Genomic DNA, 13,091 nt, shown 5'->3' on the forward strand with positions numbered 1-13,091 from the left:
CCACTTAACTCCATTTGCCTTGCAAAAAACCCCTAAAAGATAAAAAGAGAATCTTTGTGTTGATTTGCAGCTTGTTAAACGGGTAATCCAGGGGGCGTTACTTTTGTCCCTAGTATCCCTAGAATTGGGGTTTTAGGGGTCCCGGAGTCCGGCCCGGGCGGAAACTGAGGCCCCAAAGCTCGCCGGGCGAGGGCCAGCCGGTGCGGGGTGAAGTTGGACGCCGGGTCGGTCCAGGTTACGGTTTTATTCACTTTTCGGGGCCCCCTTTCGGAGGGGCGGGCGCGCTCACACAGACAGCTAGCGATGCCCAGACGCGCGCCCGCGGCCACACAGACACACAGACGGACACACGGACACACAGACAGACACACAGACACATAGACGGACACACGGACACACAAATACACAGACACACACACATACACACAGACACAGACAGACAGACAGGCAGACAGACGGACACACGGACACACAGACACACACACAGACACACACACACACATACACAGACACAGACAGACAGGCAGACACACGGACACACACACACACACACACACAGCCAGACAGACGGACACACGGACGGACACACAGCCAGACGGGCGCACGGACAGACAGACGGACGGACGGACACGCGGCGGGCAGCGGCGGGCAGCGGCGGGCAGCGCGCAGTGGCGGGCAGCGCGGGGGGCGCGGCGCGAGGGCAGAACTTGCCCGAGTCTGAGCGCCTCCCCGCGCGCCCGCCCCCCGCGCCGCTCGCGCCCGCGCTCCCCGCCCCCCGGCTCCTGCCAGGCCGCCGCCGCCGCCGCCGCTTCCAGGCCGGCTCCTCAGCCGCTCCGGGCGCCCTCCCTCTCGGTGTCCGGCGCCGGCCGGGGCAGCCAGGCCGAGCCGCCCCGCGGGCTGCGGCCGAGGCCAGGAAGGGAGCGCGCCCCCCGGGGCCGGCCCCGCCGCCCGCCGGCTCCCTCGGACCCTCGGCTTCCCAGCATGGCCCGGCCGCGTCCCGCGCCCTGAGAGCGGCGGAGCGGGGCGGAGCGCAGCGCAGCGCCCGGGGGCACAGCCCGGGCACAGCCCGGCGGAGCGCGGAGCCGGCGCGGGCGGCAGCGGGACCGGCCCGGCGGGGCGCGGGGCGCGGGGCGCGGGGCGCGGGGGCCCGGCCGCCGCCTCGGCTCCGATGGTCCAGAGGGACACGTCCAAGTCGCCTCCCAGCCCGGCGCCGGCGCGGGCGCACGACGGCCCCATGGACCTGCTGGACAACCCCGCGCCCGCCGCGCCCGGAGCCTCGGCTCAGGTAGGGCCCCGCCGCCCGCGCCCCGGGGAGGCCGGGTGGGCAAGGGGGCACCGCACCGCCCCCGGGGCTAGGGGCTCCCAGCGCCTCTCCCCGGGGGCAGCCCCTGGAAGCGGGCACCGAGCCCCGGGGGGGGGGGGGGGAGACGGGGCCGCACCTGGGGGCGGAGCGGGGTCCCCACCGGCCTCGGGACCCCCTGCCCCTCGGTGTGCCCCAGCGGTCACATCTGCTCTTTCTGAAGCGACACGGGGAGAAGGGGGAGAGAGAGAGAGAGAGAGAGAGAGAGAGAGAGAGAGAGAGAGACAGAGACAGAGACAGAGAGAGAGAGAGAGAGAGAGAGACAGAGAGAGAGAGAGAGAGAGAGAGAGAGAGAGAGAGAGAGAGAGAGAGAGAGAGAGAGAGACAGAGACATAGAGAGAAGAGAGAGAGAGAAGAGAGACAGAGAGAAGAGAGACAGAGACAGTAAGAGAGAGAAGAGACAGTAAGAGAGGAGAGAGAGAGAGAGAGAGAGAGAGAGAGAGAGAGAGAGAGAGAGAGAAGAGAGAGAGAGACAGAGAGAAGAGAGACAGAGAGAGAGACAGTAAGAGAGAGAAGAGAGAAGAGAGAGACAGAGAGAGAGAAGAGAGATAGAGACAGAGAGAGAGAAGAGAGACAGGGACAGAGACAGAGACGGAGACGGAGAGAGACATTAAAAGAGAGAGAGAGAGAGAGAGAGAGAGAGAGAGAGAATCAGAGAGAGAGACAGAAGGAAGAGAGAGAGACAGAAAGAGAGAAGAGAGACAGAGACAAACAGACAGAGAGAAAGGATAAGAGACTAAGAGACAGAGGGAGAGAAGGAATGGTGAAAGACAAAGAAACACCGGCACAGAGAGCGAGCAGGAGAAAAGGGAATAAATGGGGGGAGGGAGAGAGAGAGAGAGATGGGGCTGTCTTCACTTAGATTTTAGCAGGGACAGCAGTGGAGACAGAGACTTTCAGCTTTTTGCCTCAAAACATAAGCTAGTTTCTTGGCTTAAGACAGCATCTCTCCGAGCTGTGAGTTCTTCCGAGAGTGACTGACGTAGCTCTTCAAGTTCTCTCCGCTGCGGGCTATAATACTATTCAAGCAATCGGGAAGGTTTTCAGTAAAGTAGGCTGTAGAGACTGCTGGCTCCAGAAGAACTAGTCATGTTTTGTTAAAATATTGTTATCAGTGGGAGAAAAGTGGCAAATATGTAAAGCATAATTAGCTTTGTGGGTGGCAGTGTGGCGCAGTGGGTGGACAGCGAGCAAACCAGTCTCGGAGTGAAGATTGAAGTACTGGGGCTGATGCATAATAACTCTGTGACCCTGGGCAAATCACTTCAACTCCAGTAACCCACACAATTCTGTAAGATTCTAAGTTGAAGGCACCAGTGGGGTGGGTGACTCCAAGGTTATGGGTTCAAATGCCAGCTTTGCCTCTTGCTATTGGTGCTATTTTGGCCAAATCATTTCCCTTGGGACCAGTTATTGGTTGTTTTTTTTAAATTTTAAAAATCTTAAGATTGAATCATATAAACCACCTCTATGTTCTCTTCCCCCTCTCTAACTGGCTTCTGAAGATTCTCAGTTGTGAAGGAGCTCAGATTTTCATCAGCTGCACAACTATTCTAGGAACTTCCAGTTACTGACAAAATCATATTCTTCCCTCCATCCCCATTACCTTTTTTCCAGAAATACAGAAACAAGCCATGTAGCTGGAATTTCACTTGTTTTTTGTGTTGTTTTGTTTTTGTTGAGTCATTTCAGTCACTCGACTCTTCATGACCCCATTTGAGATTTTCTTGGCAAAGATATAGGAGTGGTTTGCCATTTCCTTCTCCAGCACATTTCACAGATAAGGAAATTGAGGCAGAGTTAAGTGACTTATCCAGAGTCATTTAGTATTGTGTCTGCAACCTGGTCTCCCTGACTCCAGGTCTGGCACCCTATCCATTGTGCCATCTTGCTGCCCTTCTTGGTTTTTTTTTTTTTCTAGAGAGAAAATTATGCAGAGGTTCAGATTTGTTTTAACTTTAGAACCTAGCTTTATAAGCAAAGTGAACAGATGGTTTGAAAATTTACCCAGTACCTGCCAGAGTCTGAAATTCTTACTTCAAGTCTTCCAATTCTAATGTGGATCTTGAATTCAGGTGTTCTTCACCTGTGGTTCATGACCTTCTTTTAAAAAGTGTTTTAAAACTGTATTTCAATGAAATTGGTTTCCTTTGTGATGTTATAAACTTGATTTCTGCATTTAAAAAATATTATGAGAATGGGTTCATTGGCTTCATCAGACTGCTTAAGGGATTCATGACTCCCCCTCCCAAGGTTAAGAACCCCTGTTTCAGATGTTTGTGTCAATTATATACAATGGTGTTAAATTATATGTCCATTTCTAGTTACTAGGCTTGGTTTCTCAATCATAAAAAAATATATAAATTGCTCCTACTGCTTTATTCTAGATTTTTGCTTATTTTCCATTTTTGTAATAATGTTCATTTTTGAGTAACTTAAAGCAAAGGCAGGCAAGAAGTTTAGGAGTGATGATCTGTACAAAAGAGCATGAGGGAGCTGCAGAATCCTTTAGTAGCAGCAACTTCCACCTCCCTGCCTTCTCTACTTGCCCCAAATGACAACTATTTTATCTTGACTCAATTTTATGTCAAGTTCCTTGAGAAAAACATTGCTTAGTTTATCCTGCTTATGGTAAATGATAGAATCATAGAGCTGCTTGGGAGTTGGCAGGTGCTTTCCATTTATTCTCTTTCCTTGAGCCAGGACATTTAAGCCATACCAGAAAAATAAGTGCCTACCATGGAATCAACTCTGTTTATCTAACATTGAAATAACATGCCATTATTGAGAAATAGATTTTCGATTTGCTAATGTTGTCTCTTATGAGCAGCAGTGCATCAGCATCTTGATTTTAGATGCTTTTCTGAGTTCAACTGTGATCTGAAAGAAATTTATTAGACACAAAGTGCTTTTATTTCCAATGCAGCATATATCAATATAGAGCTGAACAAGGCATGAATAGACCTTTAGGCATAGATTAATAAGCATGGATGCATATAAGATAATGATAGGAATCGGCTTTGTGGATACGGAACTCAAAGAATCATAGTTAGAGTGCTATAAGGGACCTCAATGAATACTATCCTCCCTTTTTACAGATGAGGAAACTGAGACTAGAGAGATAAAATGACTTGTCCCCAGTCAAACAGCTCAAAAATTTCTTAGATAGTACATCGAGTTCAAAAATTCCTGATTCTAAGTCAGACAAACTCTCCACTTTGTCATGTAGCTTCCTTTAACTTTTTAATGAGGAAACTCTATCAATGTGGGTCTGTTGTACTTTCTTTGCAATTTATAGTCTTATTGCTTGGATAATGGGGGAGAACACTATAACATAATAATACAGGGTAGTTTTAAGTGATTGCCCAGGGTCACATGGCTAGTATATGTTAGAGGTGAAATCTGAATCCAGATCTTTCTGTCTTGGAGGTCAACTCTGTGCACTATACCTTTCTGCCTATAATATATGGAATTTTTCAAACATATATATATATATATATATATATGTACCTAAGGAAATATAGTGTACATATATCTCTGTATATAAATGCATGCAAACATATGTACATCAGAGCAGCCTGTGTTTGTTTATACACATGCAAACATGGACACTGCTTATACAGTACTAGACCTGGAGTCAGAAAGACTCATCTTTGTGAGTTAAAATACAGCTTCAGTTACTCACTAGATTTTGACCTTGATCAAATCATTTAACTATGCCTCTGTTTCCTCATCTGTCAATTGAGCTGAACAAGGAAATGTCTAATTACTCCATTATCTTTGCCAAAAAAACCCCAAGGGGTATCATGAAGAGTCAACTGACTGAAATGATTGAACAACAATATATGTGTGTGTGTGTACATGCATATTAAATAATCAACATTTAAAAAGATGTGCCATATTTGTTACAGCGTTCAGCAAATCTTTCCAGATTGGTTTCGTATTGGCTTCGTATTGCACTCTTATTTTAGCCAAACTGATTAACAGCTGGGCCCTTATATGTGATATTTTATTTCCTTCCTTTGAGCTTTTACCCAGGCTGTCCACTGTACTTGAAATTTATTTTTTTCATTCCACCCTTTAGAAACCCTAATTTCCTTTAAGACTCATCTCAAGTGCCACCTTTTATATTCATGTTGTTTCCAATTGTTTGTGCCATTTTCCTTCCCCTATTCCAAATTACTTCTTATTTGGATAGAGATAGAATCCAGTGGCTAGAGTATCAGGTTTATCTTCCATTCAAAGGCATTGACTGGGTGATCTTGGACAGGTTTCTTAATGTCTCAGTGTTCTAGTTTCAAAGAGAAATGGATGCCCACCAGGTGGTCCAGAGAACATATTGACCTACTGTTTTAAAAATATGTATATATTTATTTTTTCTGAACTAATTAGTTTTATTTGGAGCTTAAATATATTTTCCTTCCTCTATTGCTCTTTTCTTTGTTTTATTGCTCATTGCTTTATTTTAACTTATTTTGTTAAATATTTCTCAATTACATTTTAATCTCTCTCAGATTGTATTTGGGAGCCACGTGAGCCACCTGTTAAACCCCTTTGCTCTAGAACACTCTCCAAGATTGTATACATTGCACTGGTAGAGGGAGTATCTTCCCTGGGAGGTGCTGAAGTTGGGTAGAGGGAAGTTATGAAGTGCAAGAGGGGGATTGGGAAAGGCTTCATAGGGGAGGGAGCAATGGGGCCTTAGAGAAGAAAATGTCACAGAAGTGATACACCTGGGCATGACTCATGTAGAGGAGAGGACAGCAAGAGATTATATTCCAGGATAGTTTTAATAATGAAGGGGAGATATGCCAAAAATAATACATTTGCAGTTACTTTCATAGTCATCAGCCAGGTTAAGTGATAGTAAGCTTAGGGACAGACATCAGTGAGTTATCATGCTCAGAGTGGCGATCATTGAGGCCATGGAAGTGGCTGGCCCTGGAAAGTAGTCAGAGATTATGAGCCAAATAAGCATGTTCAAGAAGTGTTCTGATCCATAGTTAAACTGGGGGAGCTCAGTGTCACACAATAGAGGAGAATATTGAAAGAGATGGATAATGGCTACAATGACAAAGACTGAGTATGAGAGTGGAGAAAATGCCTTTAGGTTTGCCAGACAAAAGGTCATTGTAGATCTGAGAGAGAGTTTCAGAAGAGTGATAGGAATGGAGTTAAATTGCTAAGGGGGGAAGTCAGGGGACAGGGTGTAGAGGTGTGGGTGATGATGAAAAAAGTGGAAAGTCCAATCTCTCTTGTCCTCTGTTTTTTCCTGTGCCATCCCTTTTTTTACTGTCTACATTCTCCCTCTTTCTCCATCTTGACCCCATGGTGAACCAGGTCATCTCCATTTTTCTTGCTCTGCCAAACTTCAACTTTGCAGCCAGTGTCTTTGTTCCTATTTATGTGCTTCTGAATGAAGCTGGAGAAAATCATGATAACAAGCCTAATGTATTAACAATGATGATGAGGATGAGGAGAAGGATGAAAATGAGGAGGAGAACGAGGATGATAATGTCACATTTATAAATTGCTTTCAGATTTGCAGATTGTTTAACAAATAGTTTTCTTATATCTTAACATTAGCCCTGGGAAATAGATGCTACTAGTATCCCCACTTTACATATGAGATAACTGAGGCAGAGAAAGATTAAGTGATTTGCCTGACATCATTCATCTCTTCAGTGAGCAAATAAGTAAAACTAGATTTGAATTCATTCTAAAATTCTATGATGTTATCTCACTACAGCAGGGCAATCTTTTTTTTTTTGTACCTCCATAATTGATTTGCTATCCCACTCAATTCAATGATTTTCCAAACTTTTTCATCTCTCTTCAATCTTCAAATGACTTCACTCCCCTCATCCTCTTAAGTGAGAACATTGTTTCATATTTCATCAAAAAATTGAGGCCATTTGACAAGAGCTTTCTCTTCTCCCCTCTCCTTATCTTACATCACTAAGATGTCATCTTCTACTATCTCCTTCACCTCTGTCTCACATGAAGAGGTGACCCACCCTTCTTCTTGCCAAGTCAAACCCTTCCATCCATTCCAGTCCTTCTCCAATAGTTTACCTTTCCTCTATCATACCTTCTTTCTTATTTGTCTTCCATCTCTCTATGTATAATGGTTGCTTCTCTCCTGCCAACAAACATACCCATGTCACCTCAAAAAACCTCCCTTAATCCACCCTTTCATATTATCCATGACTATATTAGTATATCATTCCTTATTCTCGTGACTTGGGAAGAACATTCTTTTCTGCTTCTGCTCACACATTTCAACTGAAACTGCTCTCTCCAAAGTTACCATGACCTCTTCATTGTCAGATATCATTACCTTTTCACAATTCTCATCCATCCTGATCTTTCCGAAGCTTCTGAAATTTCCCTCTTTTGATTCTCTCCAATTTATCCTGCTTGTGTCTTGTTTTTACATAGTTGTTTGCATATTGGAGCCTCCAATAGACTGTAAGATCTTTCACATCAAAGATTGGGTTTTTTGTTTTGTTTTTGTCTCTCTCTGTATCTTCAGCATTTAGTAAAGTTCCTGGCACAAAATAGTTGCTTGATAAATGCTTGCTGATGACATGTGAGATGATGCTTCCTGAAAATTTGTCAGTGAGAAGAGAAATATATACGTATTGATGGTATAACAGAACCAAGCAATATTTCTGTGTGAATTCACTTGTTCTAAGACAGAGGAAGCTGGAGGTTGCTTGCTGGGCAAAGGGGAATGAACCAGGTTGCTGATTGGGGAGAGGTGAAGGGGAGCAGGAACAGGAACTTGCAGGAGAATGATTGATACCAGAGACTAGCATGATTAAATTCAAGGGCACAGGAAGAGAGGCTTTTTCTTTTAATAGCGATAAACAAGAGAGTCTGCACAAAATATATAACAAAGATGTTTTTTATGGGGAGAGAAGTGGGACTTGAGAGAGTTTGGGACAGATGTTCTCAGGTCTTCTCAGTGTAAAGGGCAGGATCATCTACTGAAAGAGATTAGAAGTAAAGTTAAAGACTTGAGAAGAGGAGGAAAAAATATTTACAAGACTGGGACACCTTCATTTAACATCACTGCTTACCCCCTTCCAGCCCAAACATAACTATGACCAAACTAAAAATAAAATGTCTCCCTTGAGGAATAGTTGATGAAATCAACTGAGAACAGTCAGAAGTTTAAACAGGTTGTATTTGTTAGCTTAGAAACAAGACTTGTTGAACAAATTTTGGGGACTTCTAATATGACTCAGTCTTGTTACTGAGTCACATAATTGTGGACATTGTGGAATTAGTAATCCTTTTTAGATCCTTGGGCTCATTAAGTGTTATTTGGCTAAAGGGGAGCTAGTGGGAAAAGAAGAGTTGGCATGATGGGAGACATGGATTGTGTAGTATGGCATCAGTTTGAGTCCCTGGGAGACTGTAACCACCCCCCACCCCTTCTGAATCACACCAGGTAAGGGATATGACAGCTACCAAAGTGCCTGGTTATTTTGCCTTGAGCAACAAATTTTAATTTGTTCCCTCCATTTGAGCCTGTTGGGTTCTTTTCAATCACATTTTAGGGATCCAGCCTCAAGGGAGGAACATCTTGAATAGTGTCCACCAGGATATTCATTTGAAAGAACCAGCAACTGTTTTCTGTATGCTTTGGGTTGGAGTTGACACTGCATTTGCATTGCACTTGGTGGCTTCTCTGAAACCGTAGTCACTCATTATAGCATCATTTACCCCTTACAAGGCACTGGGGGATTCAAACCAAATCAAACTGAAACAAACCAGTAGAAAACAACAAATATCTGGGTTTGATTTAAAAGCAGAAAAATAGGGGCAGCTAGGTGGCACAGTGGATAGAGCACTGGCCCTGGAGTCAGGAGGACCTGAGTTCAAATCCGGCCTCAGACACTTAATAATTACCTTGCTGTGTGGCCTTGGGCAAGCCATGTAACCACATTACCTTGCAAAAAAAAAAAAAAAAAACAAACTAAAAAAAGTAGAAAAATAGTCTATGTATGATCAAGTGATTGGGATTTAGTTAATTAGAAGTTGTGAATTTCATATTATTTTTAAAGTAACATATTTTGATTTGTTTTATATATTCTCTAGCCAGCTCTGGTATAGGGAACTGTTACAATGGGAAGGGGGTATCTTCTGACTTTTGGTCAGGATGGATCCCTGAGCAGAGGAGGAAATTAGCTCTCTAACACCAGTGCCAAAGTAAAAATCTTAACAGGATGGAAAATGATCTAGAAATTTAAATGAGCAATTCTGCTAAATGACTTATTCCAACCCAGAATATATTAAAAAAAATAGCTAGCATCCTCCAGGCAATGGAAAAGAAGACCAGTATCAGTGCCAGAATGACAGTAACAAGTCTACAGCCTTCCCAAATGACTAGGGAAACATATAGCTAAAAGGACTAAGAAAGTCCCACTGAGTTTGGAAACCCACAGTACAGAATTTGGGATTCCTCAGATGCGGCAGGCACCACTGGGTGTGGCAGCACTCAGCCCAGATTGTTCTAGGGCTTCTAGGTCCTAAGATGCTGTAGGGGACCCTGAACATCCAGTACCATAATCTTCAAATATCTGCAGAGAGAACAAAGTAGAGGATGTTGAGATCAGTGTAGGAATCTAAGTGACCTATTCGGAGACCATGCAGGGTTAATCATCCCATCCAAAAGGAAACAGAGACTGGTCCCAGTTCAGGAAGTAAGTCTGGAGAGAAGAGTAAAATTCAACCTGATAGAGAATAACCTTATCATAACTTTAAACAAAGACACAAACATGAGTTTTTCACTAGGACTACAAGGGACAGAGAATGGGGAAGGAAAAAAAAACCCATTTTAAGTACTTAATATGTGCTATGCATTGGGTGAAGCAATTGATAAATATTCAATCTTTTGATTCTCATAACAACCCCAGGACATGGGTGCTATCTTACAATTCAGGAAACTGAGGGAGATAGAAGTTAAGTGACTTGCTCAGTATCACAGTTACTGTCAGAGACAAGATTTGTATTCACATCTTCTAGATTCTGTGCCTAGCCTCTATTCACTGAGTCACATATCTACCAACTAAAAGAAGTGAAGTAAGAATAAAAACAGAATGAAATAAAAAAAGAATATAAAAAAGAAAGTTAAAAAAGAATAAAACAAAAGCTCTGGAAGAAAGAATTGTAAGGAGAATAAATAGTTTAGAATAGAAAGTAACAAACCTTATTCAAATAACATGTTCCTTTTTTTTTTAGGTTTTTGTAAGGTATTGGGGTTACGTGGATTGCCCAAGGTCATACAACTAGGTAATTATTAAGTGTCTGTGGCAGGATTTCAACTCAGGTACTCCTGACTCCAGGACCGGTACTCTATTCACTGCACCACCTAACTGCCCCTCAAATAATATATTTCTCAAAAATTAGATTAGACCAAAGAGAAATCAATGACTCTGAAACAAAAAGAATTATTAGAACAAAAAAAGATTAAAAAATAGAAGATAAAAGCTATCTGTTATGGAAAAAAAATGAACCAAGGTCATTGAAAGATCTATTTTCTTTAAAACTTGCACACTATATCTCAAGAAATCATAAATGAAAGCTGTCCAGATCTATAAAATCTAGAAAGCAAAGTGAAAATAGAATCCACTGATAATCCTCTGAAAGAATCTTCAAAATGAAAAATCCCAAGAATGTCACAATAAAAATTCAGAGCCTCCATCAAAGAAGAAGTAATGCAAGTATCCCAAGGGCATGCTCCCCCTTCTCCCCCCACCAAAAAAGGTCCAAATACTAAGGAACCATAGATTCACATAAGATCTGCAAACTTTTGCATTAAATGCTAGAAGATCTTGAAATATAATATTTTGAAAAGACAAAGAATATGATATTACAACCCCCCCCCAAAAAAAAAAACTAGCTTAAAAGCTTGATATAATTCCTCAGGGGAAAAAAAATAACCTTTAATAGAATAGAGGACTTTAATTTTTTTTTTTGTGAAAGACTAGAACTGAGTAGGAACTTTGAATTGTAAACATAAGATTATCCTAGAAAAGGAAATGATAAAGGAGATGATTTCAGAGAATCTTTGTAAGCAGGAAATTGCACAGTGATGTGAGTAGAACTAAAACAATTTCTATAATGATAACATTTCAAATAAAAAGTCTGAAAACCTTAGCCCTAACCAAAACAATGATCAATTATATTTTCTAATTATTGTTGCACCTGAGAAGAGAGGAAATGAACTAGGGGTGTAGAGATATATTTTTACACACAGGTGATACGTGAATTTCTTTTTGCTTGACTGTATTTATGTGTTATAAGCAAGGAGAAGCATAACGTGAGTGTAACTTCTCAAAGAAGGTCCTTTGAAACACTTTTGATAATGCCAAAAAAGGAATAGATGGTCAGAAGTATGCACAGATAAGCAGTACAATTTTGAAAGTAATGTGTGTTATATATGTTTAAATACACAGCAGAATTTCAGTTTACGAATTTGATTCGTTCTGAGATTCTGTTCATCATGCAGTTTGTTCATAATTGCAAAGCAAATTTTCCTCTAGGAAATAATGTAAAGTCAGGTTATCTGTACCACATCTCCAAAGATATTTGTATAAATAATTATTATTTATAATTTTAAGTAAGTTTTTTGTCCCCAGTGCACCTGAAATATAATAGCAATGATTAGTACACAATATAAACTGAAAATAAAACAGATTGAACATAGTTGTGCCTTGCATGAGGGAGATGAGAGGGAGGAAGAGGAAAGACTATTGCTTGGAAGGAGAGTCTCCTTCCATGAGAATATGGGGATTTCAATGTAGGGAGTGTTCTCTCTTATACTACTTTCATTTAAAATAAGACTAACACTACTGCTCTCATTTATTTTTCATTTTTTAATATTCATTTTCATGTTTTGACTTATTGATTTTTTTTTCCTTCATGTTCACTTCTGATGAACTGGAGAGGAAAGGTACTTGAAACAGTCCAGGTAAGAGGTAATGAGAGCATGGGCAAAGAGGATGATGGTGAATAGTGAGAAGGGGAAAAAAACAAACAAAAATACATTGCCTGTGTTGAGTGTCATCCCTTTGTAAGCTGTTCAAACCCAAACATGAAGCTGATAATTGCGAATTTTTTATCATAATGCAAAAGACATTTTTAAAAAGTTTTCCATCTCCAGGGAAGCATATATAAGCCAGGTTACTCATAAACCGAGCTTCTGCTATGTATATATGCATGGATATATGTATAGAACACACATATGTATGTGTGAATGTAAACATATGTATGTATATATATATATATATATATTTGAAATATGAAAGAAGCCTTTCCTTTAATTAGAGGTCAAGGACCATTGAAAGGGAATAATGCATATATTGTTAGAATTACTTAATGTGGTGAGTTTCTTGAATTGCTTTATTTTTTTCCATCTCTTTTTCTTTGTGTTCTAAAAGATGACTGCTGAGTGAAGAAGGACAATTAGTATATGTCAGGAAATGAAAGTAATATATTAAAAAAAGCAATTTTTTACCAAAAGGTAAAATTTTTAAATATATAAAACTATGAGGAAGTTTGAATGTGCTCAAGAATATTCCCTTCCCCCACCCCATCACACTTCTAATCTATAAGTTAATATTTGGTACAATTTTTAAGAATTAAAATTAATTTTATTTTAAGAATTTAATTGTCTTGACATTGCAGTATGTAAAGTCATTTTGTGTTTTCAGGGACT

General features: G+C 41.5%; 1 protein-coding gene across 2 annotated transcripts in view; it reads left to right on the forward strand.

Moving 5' to 3' along the window:
- The first annotated feature begins 1,168 nt into the window (after window positions 1–1,168).
- Window positions 1,169–13,091, forward strand: part of CACNB2 (calcium voltage-gated channel auxiliary subunit beta 2) — a 416,652-nt gene continuing 404,729 nt past the window's right edge. For both annotated transcript variants that reach the window (XM_074192945.1, XM_074192944.1), the window contains exon 1: window positions 1,169–1,285. In XM_074192945.1, the coding sequence (XP_074049046.1) occupies window positions 1,169–1,285 (117 nt within the window). The remainder of the gene's footprint in view (window positions 1,286–13,091) is intronic.

Source organism: Macrotis lagotis, chromosome 7 (genome assembly GCF_037893015.1).
Source record: "Macrotis lagotis isolate mMagLag1 chromosome 7, bilby.v1.9.chrom.fasta, whole genome shotgun sequence".
Taxonomy (NCBI): domain Eukaryota; kingdom Metazoa; phylum Chordata; class Mammalia; order Peramelemorphia; family Peramelidae; genus Macrotis; species Macrotis lagotis.